This window comes from Bombina bombina, chromosome 7, assembly GCF_027579735.1.
Source record: "Bombina bombina isolate aBomBom1 chromosome 7, aBomBom1.pri, whole genome shotgun sequence".
In the NCBI taxonomy this organism is placed as follows: Eukaryota; Metazoa; Chordata; class Amphibia; order Anura; family Bombinatoridae; genus Bombina; species Bombina bombina.
In genome coordinates, this window is record NC_069505.1 from 184026806 (window position 1) to 184044189 (window position 17384).

The following is a 17384-nucleotide window of genomic DNA, read 5'->3' on the forward strand; positions in this document are numbered from 1 at the left end:
AACCTAGGCAGCATATCAGCATTTAAACATTAGTACATCTCAGTAAAAAGTACATCTCAGTAAAAAAGGACAAGTAGAGAAAAAGGGCTCATAGCTAGAAAAACACGTATGTCAAGACTAGGCTTGACTAGATATTATTTTTCCCTTGTGAGATATATATACCGATCTCACGTTGCTGACTCTTTGTATATACTGCAAGCACACTGCTTTGACATTATCTATACTACCCCTTAGGCTCATTAGTCGGTGGTTATATGATGACATCCTCTTTCTCTCTAATATTAGTCTATGGATGCTATACGGTATACCTACTGATGTTCAACAGTTGACACACACCGTTACATGCTCGCCTAGTCTTGACATACGTGTTTTTCTAGCTATGAGCCCTTTTTCTCTACTTGTCCTTTTTTACTGAGATGTACTTTTTACTGAGATGTACTAATGTTTAAATGCTGATATGCTGCCTAGGTTTTGCAACTATCCTGTATTGAGCGCATTTTCCTATAGACTGCCTTTATCGATGTAAAGTTGTTTCTTTGTGGTAGCTATTTCAGTAGGTCACACATCACATTCTAGGGGGACATTTGATTTCTTTGGGTGCACCTTGAGTGTTTTAGGTGCTACTCATATCTCATGTTATTTATGGTTTGATAATAGTTTTAAGATATACTTATATGGTTTGTACAACTATACTGTTTTTAATTATCACATTATTTAAGGTATGAATATTGTTAATTAGGTGATTCACCTGTTGTCCTGGTTACATAGGTTTTGGCGCAATTTCACTAATTGTTTGATGGGAGGGGCTATGTTGCTTTATATTGCACACTGTTCATTTGCACTGTTGTCTGGTCTGAGGAAGGGGTCTGCGTACCCCGAAACGTCACCTTAATACATTTTTTATTTAATATACTAAATCCAGTGAGTGCAGTCCTCTTCTGTAATTATATATATATATATATATATATATACATACATACATACATACATACATACATATATATATGTGTTAATACTGCACCAGACAGATGGACAAGAACATTATATATATTCATACATCTTTACACACCCTGCCTCTTGTGCACAATTCTTTCATGTTTAGAAGCCAGATATGATTGACCAATAATACTATAATTATAGGTGAAACTCGAAAAATTAGAATATCATGCAAAACTTCATTTATTTCACTAATGCAACGTAAAAGGTGAAACTAATATATGAGAGAGACTCATTACATGCGAAGCAAGATAGTTTAAACTGTGATTTGTCATAATTGTGATGATTATGGCTTACAGCTCATGAAAACCCCAAATCCACAATCTCAGAAAATTAGAATATTGTGAAAAGGTGCAATATTCTAGGCTCAAAGTGTCCCACTCTAATCAGCTAATTAATCCATAACACCTGCAAAGGGTTCCTGAGCCTTTAAATGGTCTCTCAGTCTGGTTCAGTAGGAATCACAATCATGGGAAAGACTGCTGACCTGACAGATGTGCAGTAAACCATTATTGACACCCTCCATAAGGAGGGAAAGCCTCAAAAGGTAATTGCAAAAGAAGTTGGATGTTCCCAAAGTGCTGTATCAAAGCACATTAATAGAAAGTTATGTGGAAGGGAAAAGTGTGGAAGAAAAAGGTGCACAAGCAGCAGGGATGACCGCAGCCTGAAGAGGATTGTCAGGAAAAGGCCATTCAAAAGTGTTGGGGACTTTCACAAGGAGTGGACTGAGGCTGGAGTCAGTGCATCAAGAGCCACCACACACAGACGGATCCTGGACATGGGCTTCAAATGTCGTATTCCTCTTGTCAAGCCACTCCTGAACAACAAACAACGTCAGAAGCGTCTTACCTGGTCTGTTGCTCAGTGGTCCAAAGTCCTCTTTCTGATGAGAGCAAATTTTGCATCTCATTTGGAAACCAAGTACCCAGAGTATGGAGGAAGGCACACACTGCAAGATGCTTGAAGTCCAGTGTGAAGTTTCCACAGTCTGTGTTGATTTGGGGAGCCATGTCATCTGCTGGTGTTAGTCCACTGTGCTTCATTAAGTCCAGGGTCAACGCAGCCGTCTACCAGGAGATTTTGGAGCACTTCATGCTTCCTTCCGCAGACGAGCTCTATGGGGATGCTGACTTCATTTTCCAGCAGGACTTTGCACCTGCCCACACTGCCAAAAGCACCAAAACCTGGTTCAATGACCGTGGGATTACTGTGCTTGATTAGCCAGCAAACTCGCCTGACCTGAACCCCATAGAGAATCTATGGGGCATTGCCAAGAGAAAGAGGAGAGAAATGAGACCGAACAATGCAGAAGAGCTGAAGGCCGCTATTGAAGCATCCTGGTCTTCCATAACACCTCAGCAGTGTCACAGGCTGATAGCTACCATGCCAGGTCGCATTGAGGCAGTAATTGCTGCAAAAGGGGCCCAAACCAAGTACTGAGTACATACAGTATGCATGCTTATACTTTTCAGAGGTCCGATATTGTTCTATGTACAATCCTTGTTTTATTGATTGCATGTAATATTCTAATTTTCTGAGATTGTGGATTTGGGGTTTTCATGAGCTGTAAGCCATAATCATCACAATTATGACAAATCGCAGCTTGAACTATCTTGCTTTGCATGTAATGAGTCTATCTCATATATTAGTTTCACCTTTTAAGTTGCATTAATGAAATAAATGAACTTTTGCACGATATTCTAATTTTTCGAGTATCACCTGTATAAAAATATGGGTTTTAAAGCTCCACTGGCATAACAAAATGAAAAACGTTTAAAAAGGACAGTAAATACCTTTTATATAAAATGTTTAGTTTTGTGTAATGAAACACCTTTGCAGTATATTTTCATTATTATTTTTTACCATGTTTTTGTTATTTAGCTCCTAAACTTGAACAATTTCTAATTCTCAGAACTTTAAAGGGGCAGGAAACCCCAACATTTTCTTTCATGATTTGGATAGAACATACAATGTTAAACAACTTTCCAATTTACTTCCATTATCAAATTTTCTTCATACTCTTGTTATCCTTTGCTGAAGTAACAGCATTGCACTACTGGCAGCTAGCTGAATACATCTAGGCCTCCATTACATATGCAGCGTCGCCGGCAAAATCCTCCGCCGCCAGATTTTACGCGATTTTGGTATTACATATACGGTGTAGCATACAAGTTACGCGCGTATATTTCACCCGTCACCCGCAATTATTACTCCCATAGGCTAACATAGAACCGCGTCGCAAATCGGTATCCAATATCCAGCGCAAGGACTTACGTGGCGAAAATGGAAAAATCTTACTCCATTTTTACCTCGCCATAAAAGGCAGCCGCAGCAAGCCTTGCGCTGAGTATGGGAGCACCGTAACTCCCGAAAATGCCTGCAAAAATAAACTAACACCTAATGCATGCGCAATGTCTATCTACCTGTCAACCGCAATCCCCCACCGCAATAACTAATAAAGTCTATTAACCCCTAAACCGCCATAGCCCACAACGCAATAAACCTAACCCCTAACCTAACCCCCCCTAAATAAACTAAAATTACCTAATTTACAAAATACTAAAGTTACTATTAAATTAAAATAAAACACTACTTTTAAAATACAAATAAACTAAGTATAAATTAAAGGGGCAGTCTAATCAAAATTCAGGAGTAGACTGCCCCTACAGAAAATAAAAAAAATCTAAGATTACAGAAAATAATAAATAAAATTACAAAATTTTAAATAAATTACACCTAATCCCTATGAAAATAAAAAAAGCCCCCCCAAAATAAAAACACCCCCTAATCTAATAAACTACCAGTAGCCCTTAAAAGGACTTTTTGCAGGGCATTGCCCCAAGATAATCAGCTCTTTTGCCAAAAAAACACACAAAGCCCCCCCCCAACAGTAAAAAAAACACCCACCAAACCCCCCCCCAAAAAAAACCCTAAAACTAAAAACCCTAAACTACCCATTGCCCTGAAAAGGGCATTTGTTGGGCATTTCCCTTAAAAGGGCATTCAGCTCTTTTGCTGCCCACCCTATCTAAATAAAATAAATCCCCCCAAAAACCCCTTAAAAAACCCTAAGTCTATCCCCCAAGTGGTTCTCACCTGTCCTGAAGTTCAGCGGAGAAGGTCCTGTTCCAGGCGGTGAAGTCTTCTTCCAAGCGGCGACCTCTTCTTTCTTCTTCCAGGAACCAGCCGGCGCGGAGCGGAGGGCGGAGTTGAAGACCGGCGACTCTGGAACTGAAGACTGGCGACTCTGGAACTGAAGACCGGTGACCGCGGAGCCATGGAGCGTGGAGGATCCTCTTCATACGATCTCCGCCGTACACTGAATAGGAATTCAAGGTACGCAATTAAAAATGGCGTCCCTTGAATTCCTATTGGCTGATTTGAACCTTCAAATTCAAATCAGCCAATCGGATGAGAGCTACTGAAATCCTATTGGCTGTTCAAATCAGCCAATAGAATTTCAGTAGTTCTTATCCTATTTTACTGTTAGGGGGGGCTTTGTGTGTTTTTTGGCAAAAGAGCTGATTATCTTGGGGCAATGCCCTGCAAAAAGTCCTTTTAAGGGCTACTGGTAGTTTATTAGATTAGGGGGTGTTTTTATTTTGGGGGGCTTTTTTATTTTCATAGGGATTAGGTGTAATTTATTTAAATTTTTGTAATTTTATATATTATTTTCTGTAATCTTAGATTTTTTTATTTTCTGTAATTCTTGCTTAAAGGGACAGTCTACTCCTGAATTTTGATTAGACTGCCCCTTTAATTTATACTTAGTTTATTTGTATTTTAAAAGTAGTGTAAATTATTTTATATTTAATAGTAACTTTAGTATTTTGTAAATTAGGTCATTTTAGTTTATTTAGGGGGGTTAGGTTAGGGGGGTTAAGTTAGGTTAGGGGCTAGGTTTATTGCGTTGTGGGCTATGGTGGTTTAGGGGTTAATACTTGAATAGGTTTATTGCGTTGTCGGTTAATGGCGGATTAAGGGTTAATAGTTTTAATAGGTAGTTTGCGATGTTGGGGTTGGCGGATTTAGGGGTTAATAATTTAGTTATTACTTGCGGTGTGGGTTTGATGGCGGATATAGGGGTTAATAGATTAAATAGGCATATTGCGTTGTGGGGGGTTGTCGGTCTAGGGGTTAATACATTTAATATTAGTAATGAGAGGGGGGGATTGCGGATATAGGGGTTTTACGTGTCAGGCTTATTTTTGGGAGGCGTGTTAGACTTTTACAGGAGATTTGTTATTTTCTTTACTTTTCTTAGTTTCTAAAGTGCCGTAAGTCACTGGCGACTCCAGAAATTTGTATTTACGCTCATTTCTGGACATCGCTAGTTTATCAGACTTACAGCACTTTATGAACTGCCGGCGGGGTTTATGTAATACCCCGATGTGCAAGGTGAAATTACGGGCGGCGCGGGTTCCCACGCTTGCGACGAAACCTGCGCCGTATATTTGATCGCGCCCCTAGTTAGCCAATCACAAGAGACAAATGTGTGCAGGCACCAATTAGCAGCAGCTCCCACTAGTGTAGGATTTGTGCATATTCATTTTCAACAAGGGATACCAAGAGAACAAAGCACATTTGAAAATAGAAGTGAATTAAAAAGTGTCTTAAAATGACATGCTCTATCTGAATCATGCAAGTTTATTTTTGACTTTCTTATCCCTTTAAATGAACCCTGCTGACTTCTCAAGGATAACCCTGCTACATATGTTTCCCTAACTGGCTTTATCAGATAACTGTAAAACAATGCACTCTATACTAACTTTATGACAGTGGGTAGCCTTGTCTGTGTGCTAAAGCCCAGATTTGCTCCTCTAAATATATGCAACAAGTAGGATTCATCACAGTATTTGTTACTGTATCAATCTGGTATTTAAGGTTTTCTAAGAATGTTTGGGAGGGAATCTTGTCCATATTAAATGACTTTAGGGGGTAAAAAAGAAACTCAGGTCATCTTGGACCAAGTGTATTGCATGTCACCACATTTTTAAGGTTTTTCCCAAAACATTTTAAGCTCTATGCAGATACCTTACAGATGCTGTACTACTGGTAGTAGAAACTAATGTATGACACAAATTACTCTCTTCCAATAGCCAAAAGGTAAGTACTAAAAACAAAAATGCCTCTGAACAGAAGAGTTAGAACTGGCATTGGTGGCTGTATTTTGTCCTGTCTGTCAATCTAGAAAGCAGAACTTACTTATTTAGAATAAAAACAGTTTGTATAACAAGCACAGTAATGATCAGTATTTAAAGGTAACTAGTTACTGTGTACAAAGGATACTACTTATCTCTGTCGTGTTTTTATGTATTTATTAGTGTGACATTTTCATCTTCTTAGTGTTTTTAGACATATATGAGGGTGCAGGTTTATGTGTGTACAGTGATCTTATGCTAATGTATGATTCACTCCTTCTTTATATATAATTGCACAGGTGTGATGCTATCCTGTGATTACTGTGACACTTTGTGAACCATATAGTGCATGTGATGTCACTGTATGCATGTCATGTCACTATATGTATGTGCATGTGATGTCACTGTATGTATGTGATGTCACTGTATGTATGTGCATGTCATGTCACTATATGTAAGTGCATGTGATGTCACTGTATGTATGTGCATGTCATGTCACTGTATGTATGTGCATGTGATGTCACTGTATGTATGTGCATGTGATGTCACTGTATGTATGTGCATGTCATGTCACTGTATGTATGTGATGTCACTGTATGTATGTGCATGTCATGTCACTGTATGCATGTGATGTCACTATATGTATGTGCATGTAATGTCACTGTATGTATGTGCATGTCATGTCACTATATGTATGTGCATGTCATGTCACTGTATGTATGTGCATGTCATGTCACTGTATGTATGTGCATGTCATGTCACTGTATGTATGTGCATGTCATTTCACTGTATGTATGTGCATGTCATGTCACTGTATGCATGTCATGTCACTGTATGTATGTGCATTTGATGTCACTGTATGTATGTGCATGTCATGTCACTGTATGCATGTGATGTCACTGTATGTATGTGCATGTCATGTCACTGTATGTATGTGATGTCACTGTATGTATGTGATGTCACTGTATGTATGTGCATGTCATGTCACTGTATGTATGTGCATGTGATGTCACTGTATGTATGTGCATGTCATGTCACTGTATGTATGTGCATGTCATGTCACTGTATGTATGTGCATGTGATGTCACTGTATGTATGTGCATGTCATGTCACTGTATGTATGTGCATGTCATGTCACTATATGTATGTGCATGTCATGTCACTGTATGTATGTGCATGTTATGTCACTGTATGCATGTGATGTCACTGTATGTATGTGCATGTCATGTCACTGTATGCATGTGATGTCACTGTATGTATGTGCATGTCATGTCACTGTATGTATGTGCATGTCATGTCACTGTATGCATGTGATGTCACTGTATGTATGTGCATGTCATGTCACTGTATGTATGTGCATGTCATGTCACTGTATGCATGTGATGTCACTGTATGCATGTGCATGTCATGTCACTGTATGCATGTGATGTCACTGTATGTATGTGCATGTCATGTCACTATATGTAAGTGCATGTGATGTCACTGTATGTATGTGCATGTCATGTCACTGTATGTATGTGATGTCACTGTATGTATGTGCATGTCATGTCACTGTATGTATGTGATGTCACTGTATGTATGTGATGTCACTGTATGTATGTGCATGTCATGTCACTGTATGTATGTGCATGTCATGTCACTGTATGCATGTGATGTCACTGTATGTATGTGCATGTCATGTCACTGTATGTATGTGCATGTCATGTCACTGTATGCATGTGATGTCACTGTATGTATGTGCATGTCATGTCACTGTATGCATGTGATGTCACTGTATGTATGTGCATGTCATGTCACTGTATGCATGTGATGTCACTGTATGTATGTGCATGTCATGTCACTATATGTAAGTGCATGTGATGTCACTGTATGTATGTGCATGTCATGTCACTATATGTATGTGCATGTCATGTCACTGTATGCATGTGATGTCACTGTATGTATGTGCATGTCATGTCACTATATGTAAGTGCATGTGATGTCACTGTATGTATGTGCATGTCATGTCACTATATGCATGTGATGTCACTGTATGTATGTGCATGTCATGTCACTGTATGTATGTGCATGTCATGTCACTGTATGCATGTGATGTCACTGTATGTATGTGCATGTCATGTCACTATATGTATGTGCATGTCATGTCACTGTATGTATGTGCATGTCATGTCACTGTATGTATGTGCATGTCATGTCACTGTATGCATGTGATGTCACTGTATGTATGTGCATGTCATGTCACTATATGTATGTGCATGTCATGTCACTGTATGTATGTGCATGTCATGTCACTGTATGCATGTGATGTCACTGTATGTATGTGCATGTCATGTCACTGTATGTATGTGCATGTCATGTCACTGTATGTATGTGATGTCACTGTATGTATGTGCATGTCATGTCACTGTATGTATGTGCATGTCATGTCACTGTATGCATGTCATGTCACTGTATGTATGTGCATGTCATGTCACTGTATGCATTTGATGTCACTGTATGTATGTGCATGTCATGTCACTGTATGTATGTGCATGTCATGTCACTGTATGCATGTGATGTCACTGTATGTATGTGCATGTCATGTCACTGTATGTATGTGCATGTCATGTCACTATATGTATGTGCATGTCATGTCACTGTATGTATGTGCATGTCATGTCACTGTATGCATGTGATGTCACTGTATGTATGTGCATGTGATGTCACTATATGTAAGTGCATGTGATGTCACTGTATGTATGTGCATGTCATGTCACTATATGCATGTGATGTCACTGTATGTATGTGCATGTCATGTCACTGTATGTATGTGCATGTCATGTCACTGTATGCATGTGATGTCACTGTATGTATGTGCATGTCATGTCACTATATGTATGTGCATGTCATGTCACTATATGTATGTGCATGTCATGTCACTGTATGTATGTGCATGTGATGTCACTGTATGCATGTGATGTCACTGTATATATGTGCATGTCATGTCACTGTATGTATGTGCATGTCATGTCACTGTATGCATGTGATGTCACTGTATATATGTGCATGTCATGTCACTGTATGTATGTGCATGTAATGTCACTGTATGTGCATGTCATGTCACTGTATGTATGTGCATGTCATGTCACTGTATGTATGTGATGTCACTGTATGTATGTGCATGTCATGTCACTGTATGTATGTGCATGTCATGTCACTGTATGCATGTGATGTCACTGTATATATGTGCATGTCATGTCACTGTATGTATGTGCATGTGATGTCACTGTATGTGCATGTCATGTCACTGTATGTATGTGCATGTCATGTCACTGTATGTATGTGATGTCACTGTATGTATGTGAATTTGATGTCACTGTATGTATGTGATGTCACTGTATGTATGTGCATTTGATGTCACTGTATGTATGTGCATGTGATGTCACTGTATGTATGTGCATGTGATGTCACTGTATGTATGTGATGTCACTATGTATGTGCATGTGATGTCACTGTATATATGTGCATGTCATGTCACTGTATGTATGTGCATGTGATGTCACTGTATGTGCATGTCATGTCACTGTATGTATGTGCATGTCATGTCACTGTATGTATGTGATGTCACTGTATGTATGTGCATTTGATGTCACTGTATGTATGTGCATGTGATGTCACTGTATGTATGTGATGTCACTGTATGTATGTGCATTTGATGTCACTGTATGTATGTGCATGTGATGTCACTGTATGTATGTGATGTCACTATGTATGTGCATGTGATGTCACTGTATGTATGTGCATGTGATGTCACTGTATGTATGTGATGTCACTGTATGTATGTGCATTTGATGTCACTGTATGTATGTATAACACTCACCTCTGGTCTGGATTCGGTTTTCCTTTTTTTCTCATGTTATTTGCTGTAGTTTCACTGAAATGTAATCGCCCAACTGTCACTTTAGTCACTTGATCTGAGGGAACAGACAGCCTGAGAGAGACACAAGACCCTTGTTATATATGAGACCGATACTCAAAACAGTATTGCACAGAACACGTAGAACAATTATTATATGAAAGAGGAACTGGTAACTACAAAGTGTAAAAAACAAAGACTACACTTGCATTGTGTCCTATAGCAACAATACTTTTACAGAAGGAACATTGTACACTAGATTTTTCTTTGCATTAATGTTTTGTAGATTATATATTTATATAGCCCATCTGGGAGTGTTTATGTAACAATTTATCGCTTTGCTTATTCTTTTTTATAACATTGTGCTGATTTTCAGACTCCTAACCAAGCCCCAAAGTTGTAGATGTATATAGACTTCAGTGTCAAATTTATAGATGCGTTTACAGACTCCTGCTGGCTCCTGTCTAAGGCCTCTATTTATCAAGCCGTCTACTTTCTTGCATTCAACGGCACCAATACGCTCACCTAAGTTCACCTAACATCGCTGCCGCGAACCTGAATACGTTCGCCAAAGTTACCAAAAAAGCTGTCAAAAAGCCGCGCACCAAGTACGGGGCGATGAGCAGCGGACTGTTGTTAACTAACAGTCATCGATCTCGCTGCTCTTCGGCTTTTTTACAGCTTTATTGGTACCCTGTCACTAAACACACACACTATACTATACTGTTTTATCCCCTATACCGCCGCTCCCGTCCCCACCGCAACTAAATAAAGTTATTAACCCCTAAACCGCCGCTCACGGAGCCCACCGCCACTTTAATAAATGTATCAACCCCTAAACCGCCACTCACGGAGCCCACCGCAAATAAATGTATTAACCCCTAAACCGCCGCTCCCGGACCCCGCCGCAACTAAATAAAGTGTTTAACCCCTAAACCGCCCCTCCAGGACCCCGCCGCAACTAAATAAAGTGTTTAACCCCTAAACCGCCGCTCCCGGAGCCCACCCCCACCTACATTATATTTATTAACCCCTAATCTGCCCCCCCTACACCTACATTATATTTATTAACCCCTAATCTGCCCCACCCACACCGCCGCCACTATATTAAATGTATTAACCCCTAAACCTAAGTCTAACACTAACCCTAAAACCCCCTAACTTAAATATAATTTAACTAAATCTAAATAAATTATTCCTATTTAAAACTAAATACTTACCTATAAAATAAACCCTAAGATAGCTACAATATAACTAATAGTTACATTGTATCTAGTTTAGGTTTTATTTTTATTTAACAGGCAACTTTGTATTTATTTTAACTAGCTACAATAGTTATTAAATAGTTATTAACTATTTAATAACTACCTAGCTAAAATAAATACAAAAGTACCTGTAAAATAAAACCTAACCTAAGTTACAAATACACCTAACACTACACTATCATTAAATTAATTACCTACATTAACTACAATTAAATAAAATTAAATAAAATTATCTAAAGTACAAAACCCCCCCACTAAATTACAGAAAATAATAAAATAATTCCAAGTTTTTTTAAACTAATTACACCTATCTAATCCCCCTAATAAAATAAAAAAGCCCCCCAAAATAATAAAAAGCCCTACCCTATACTAAATTACAAATAGCCCTTAAAAGGGCCTTTTGCGGGGCATTGCCCCAAAGTAATCAGCTATTTTACCTGTAAAAAAAAGTACAATACCCCCCAACATTAAAACCCACCACCCACACACCCAAGCCTACTCTAAACCCCACCCAATCCCCCCTTGAAAAAAACCTAACACTAACCCCTTGAAGAGCACCCTACCTTGAGACGTCTTCACCCAACCGGGCCGAAGTCCTCCACGAAGCCGGCAGAAGTGGTCCTCCAGACAGGCAGAAGTCTTCATCCAAGCCGGCCAGAAAAGGTCCTCCAGACGAGCAGAAGTCTTCATCCAGGTGGCATCTTCTATCTTCATCCATCCGGCGCGGAGTGGGACCATCTTCAAGACATCCGACGCGGAGCATCCTCTTCCAACGACATCCGAAGACTGAATGAAGGTACCTTTAAGTGACGTCATCCAAAATGCCGTCCCTTGAATTCCGATTGGCTGATAGAATTCTATCAGCCAATCGGAATTAAGGTAGGAAAAATCCTATTGGCTGATGCAATCAGCCAATAGGATTGAAGTTCAATCCTATTGGCTGATCCAATCAGCCAATAGGATTGAGCTCGCATTCTATTGGCTGTTCCAATCAGCCAATAGAATGCAAGCTCAATTCTATTGGCTGATTGCATCAGCCAATAGAATTTTTCCTACCTTAATTCCGATTGGCTGATTGGATGACGTCACTTAAAGGTACCTTCATTCAGTCGTCGGATGTCGTCGGAAGAGGATGCTCTGCGTCGGATGTCTTGAAGATGGACTCGCTCCGCACCCGATGGATGAAGATAGAAGATGCCGCCTGGATGAAGACTTCTGCTCGTCTGGAGGACCTCTTCTGGCCGGCTTGGATGAAGACTTCTGCCCGTCTGGAGGACCACTTCTGCCGGCTTCGTGGAGGACTTCGGCCCGGTTGGGTGAAGACGTCTCAAGGTAGGGTGATCTTCAAGGGGTTAGTGTTAGATTTTTTAAAGGGGGGATTGGGTGGGTTTTAGAGTAGGCTTGGGTGTGTGGGCGGTGGGTTTTAATGTTGGGGGGGTATTGTACTTTTTTTACAGGTAAAATAGCTGATTACTTTGGGGCAATGCCCCGCAAAATGCCCTTTTAAGGGCTATTTGTAATTTAGTATAGGGTAGGGCTTTTTATTATTTTGGGGGGCTTTTTTATTTTATTAAAGGGATTAGATTAGGTGTAATTAGTTTAAAAAAACTTGTAATTATTTTATTATTTTCTGTAATTTAGTGGGGGGTTTTTGTACTTTAGATAATTTTATTTAATTTTATTTAATTGTAGTTAATGTAGGTAATTAATTTAATGATAGTGTAGTGTTAGGTGTATTTGTAACTTAGGTTAGGTTTTATTTTACAGGTACATTTGTATTTATTTTAGCTAGGTATTATTAAATAGTTAATAACTATTTAATAACTATTGTAGCTAGTTAAAATAAATACAAAGTTGCCTGTAAAATAAAAATAAAACCTAAGCTAGATACAATGTAACTATTAGTTATATTGTAGCTATTTTAGGGTTTATTTTATAGGTAAGTATTTCGTTTTAAATAGGAATAATTTAGTTAGATTTAGTTAAATTATATTTAAGTTAGGGGGGATTAGGGTTAGTGTTAGAATTAGGTTTAGGGGTTAATACATTTAATATAGTGGTGGCGGTGTAGGGGGGCAGATTAGGGGTTAAGAAATATAATGTAGGTGGCGGTGGGCTTCGGGAGCGGTGGTTTAGGGGTTAAATACCTTATTTAGTTGCGACGGGGTCCGGGAGTGGCGGTTTAGGGGTTAATAAGTATAATGTAGGTGGCAGCGGTGTAGGGGGGGCAGATTAGGGGTGTTTAGACTCGGGGTACATGTTAGGGTATAAGGTGTAAAAATTCCCATAGGAATCAATGGGATATCGGGCAGCAGCGAACATGAGCTTTCGCTGCTTTCCGACTCCCATTGATTCCTATGGCATCCGCCGCCACCAGGGCGGCGGATTGAAAACCAGGTACGCTGGGCCGGAAAAGTGCCAAGCGTACCTGCTAGTTATTTGATAACTAGCAAAAGTAGTCAGATAGTGCCGAACTTGCATTCGGAACATCTGTAGTGACGTAAGCATTGATCTGTTTCGGACTGAGTCCGGCGGATCGTATGTTACGTCACTAAATTCTACTTTTGCCGGTCTGTAGGGTTTGATAACTAAGGCGAATCAGGTTCGCCACAAATACGCTGCGGAATTCCAGCGTATTTGCGGTTGACAGCTTGATAAATAGAGGCCTAAGTGTCTATGCTATCTGCCTTTCATATGCAGGGGAGGAGGGGGTCTGAACTTTCTGCTTTTCCAGCCCCTTTCACTGGATGTCCCAGCCTAACCTCATCAACAGTGCTAAACGGGAGGAACAGGATTTTTAGATCAGTAGCTGTGCATATTCTTCTTTGTCTATTACATGCAGTTATATAAAAGTCGGTGTACACTGTCCCTTTAAATCCTACAACTCATAATGATTTCCCATAGCAAGACTCTGTGCTCACACAATGCCACACACATAATCTACTCTCATCAAAATCTCTATTTTAGACTTTTCAGGTAAATTCAGCACTTTGATGAGCACTTACGTGACAGGATGAAAGGGCCGTTTACTGCGGTCGGACTGTGACTGCTCAATGTTAATGCTCTGATTAATCGCCTCCAGCTAGAAACATAAAATAAATAGTTATAAGCTTTAACAAATGAACAAGACAAGTAACTGTCCTATAAATAATGTTTATCTTTTAATTTCATTCATCAGATCCACAAATACTGTGATTGCCAAATCCAGTCCTCAAAAAATAGAAACTAGTTTTGTGAGTGTGCCCAAATTCTTTGTTATTAAAGCTGCAGCGCTAGCTACGTGTGCACAATACTATAGTACCGCACATGTGCGCCAACTTCCTGCACAACCACCGCAAACACTCAGTGATCCTGACATTTTGTTTGGCCCCACAGAGCAGTTACAGAAGATATAACGTGTCTTATACTGAGTAGACATGTGCAATTCGGTTACATTCGGAAATTCGGAAAATTCAGCAAATTCGGAGATTCGGATCGAACCAAATTTCCGAATTAAAATACTGCCGAATTTACCGAATAAATCCGAATTAGTTCGGATTTATTCGGTAAATTAGGATGGACATGGATTACACTAGTATTGTACAGTATATTAGGTTATATCACTCTGCTATGGGTTACACCTAATATACAGTACATAATACTAGTCTAATACACAGCACACATACCGAAATTCCGAATTTCCGAACCGAATCCAGCCGAATTTTTTCGAATCTGAATGAATCCGAAACAAATTCATTCGAAGTTTTCCGAATTCGAATCGATCCGAAACGAAATTTGAAAACCTCTGAATCGATCCGAACCGAAACGAATTTTTCGATCATGCACATATCTAATACTGAGTCTTTACAGAATACTTTAGCCTATTCTTTATGATATATTTTTTTACAGCCTGCGCTGATACTGTGCTTGCTTTACTATGCCATGGAAAGGAATGTGTATGAGGACTGGGCGGTAACTTATTTTATGTTTATGATCTTTATACAGTAGTTATTAAGCTTTCCTGTTCAGAAAGGAACATTCAGGGCTGGATTATAAGTGGAGCGCAAAATATCGCTTCCGCGAAAGCAATATCTGCGCTTCACTTAGTAATACCAGCACACGCAAATGTGTGCTGGTATTACAATAGGTGCGCTTGCATTGCATGGAAGCTTTGCTCTCACAAGAGAGTGCTTCCATAGGCTCCAATGGGAGCCTCGTTCTTATGTCGTGAGACACGGCATGAAAACTAGCACAGAGAAGGGGGTAAGTTGCGCAGTGATGGGCAGCAGATTGTAAATATATATGTATATGAATATACACCTCTATATATTTGTGTTTATATGTGTATATAGAGATATTAACACATAAATATATATGTCTATAAGCATATACATATATATATATTTACAGGAAACAGAGAGAAGACAGATACTGTACCAATCTGTTAATTCCAGTGACACGACACTGCAACCCTTCCATAACCTAGGGAGAGAAGGTAACAAGCCACCGGAGGTCCGGTAAGGGGGAACACACATTGCAATATAAACAGGGGAACATCTGCAGAAACTACATAGGTATCCTGCATTGTTATTCTGCAACAGTATATAAAGAAATAACCACACTGACCCACAGTGTATAAAGAAATAACAACACTGACCTACAGTGTATAAAGAAATAACAACACTGACCTATATTGTAATATACTTTTAAAAAAACGGAATAACAGTGGGACATTTTAACTACAACACTGAAAGAGGATTTTTTAAACCATTTCATTTTGGAACTTTAAACCGCCTTCATTTAGAGTTATAGCTGTGGCCACAACCTTTAGATAATTTTATGTATATAAGGAAAGTTTATGTACTCCGTGTATCAGTAAAGATTGTTAAATAAGTTTATATTTGGTATTAATTGATATGTTCCACGTATTCATTAATAAGCTCTACATATTGGTTTGACTTTTTGTGTTAAAAATACACAGACTTGTCTGAGACATATGTTAACGAGTAAGAGGATTTTCTAATTGTATAGAAATCATAATATTCTGAATATCAGGTACCCATCCCCATAGCTTCCTGCTTCTTTCAGCATTATTTATACAATAATACCATTATTGGGAGAAATAACGGTCTTTGGGCAGCTTTGTGGGGCTTTATAGGTCTAACTATTAGTAATTCCAAACACCTTCTCACACATAGTAAGTCTGTTTCACTCATGCTCAGTAGTGGCAGAATGCTGTAAGTTGTTTCCTGTCTTTTACACAATCTATTTCTTTTTAAGTTTACTTTGATGTAACATATTTGTTTTTACTATAGGAGCACTGTTGAATATCCCTTTAAGGAAGTGCTTTTGTTCACAGTTTCTAAAACCCAGGTCTTAGTGGAGGAACCAGCGACACCATAAAATAAGCAGATAATTCTGCATTCTTTATTTCCCACCCTCTAATGCTGTTTATTACTCACTTTCACTCCGTTTAGCTTTAGGTAGAAGCACTCCAATGGTAGGATGCCTTCTGGGGTCTTAACATACTTTGGCTCGCCTATCATGCCAATATACACTGTGACCTGGAAATGGTTCTTCTTCTGACACACAAAGGAATCGTCTCCAACTGAGAAGTTGAACCCCTTATCTGCGTCGACCTTGTACGTAGGCATTGGGCTGCAGGAAGGGTGGAAGCATTAGTGTCTGCTACACAATGACTTTCTGGTGTAAACGGGGCATGTAAGTATGGAACCCACCTTACCTCTGCAGGACCACAATTTATCTAGCTGTCTCCAGCATTTTTTTCAGTAAAGGGATTTGGAACCTTTATTATTCAGATAAAGTGTATCATTACAAAATGACTTCTGTTATCAATTTTACCTATTACTCTTAGAATCTTTTGTTAAAACATAGCTCCTTCCCATGAGAGAATATTGAGGTAGGACCAGGAGCGTGCACATGTCTTAAAGGACCAGCAAACACAGTAGATTTGCATAATCAACAAATGCATGATAAAAAGACAATGTAATAGCACTCAGGGGCCGATTTATGAAAGTGCGGGCGGACATGATATGATGTATCGTATCATGTCTGCCACACATCGATAAATGCCGACAGTATACG

General features: G+C 39.1%; 1 protein-coding gene across 4 annotated transcripts in view; it reads right to left on the reverse strand.

Moving 5' to 3' along the window:
- Positions 1-17384, reverse strand: part of MYRF (myelin regulatory factor) — a 377295-nt gene that overhangs the window by 48425 nt on the left and 311486 nt on the right. For all 4 annotated transcript variants that reach the window (XM_053720470.1, XM_053720474.1, XM_053720472.1 and 1 more), the window contains 3 exons: positions 16742-16937; positions 14306-14382; positions 10000-10110 (listed from right to left, as the gene is read on the reverse strand). In XM_053720470.1, coding sequence (XP_053576445.1) covers positions 10000-10110; positions 14306-14382; positions 16742-16937 — 384 coding nt within the window. The remainder of the gene's footprint in view (positions 1-9999; positions 10111-14305; positions 14383-16741; positions 16938-17384) is intronic.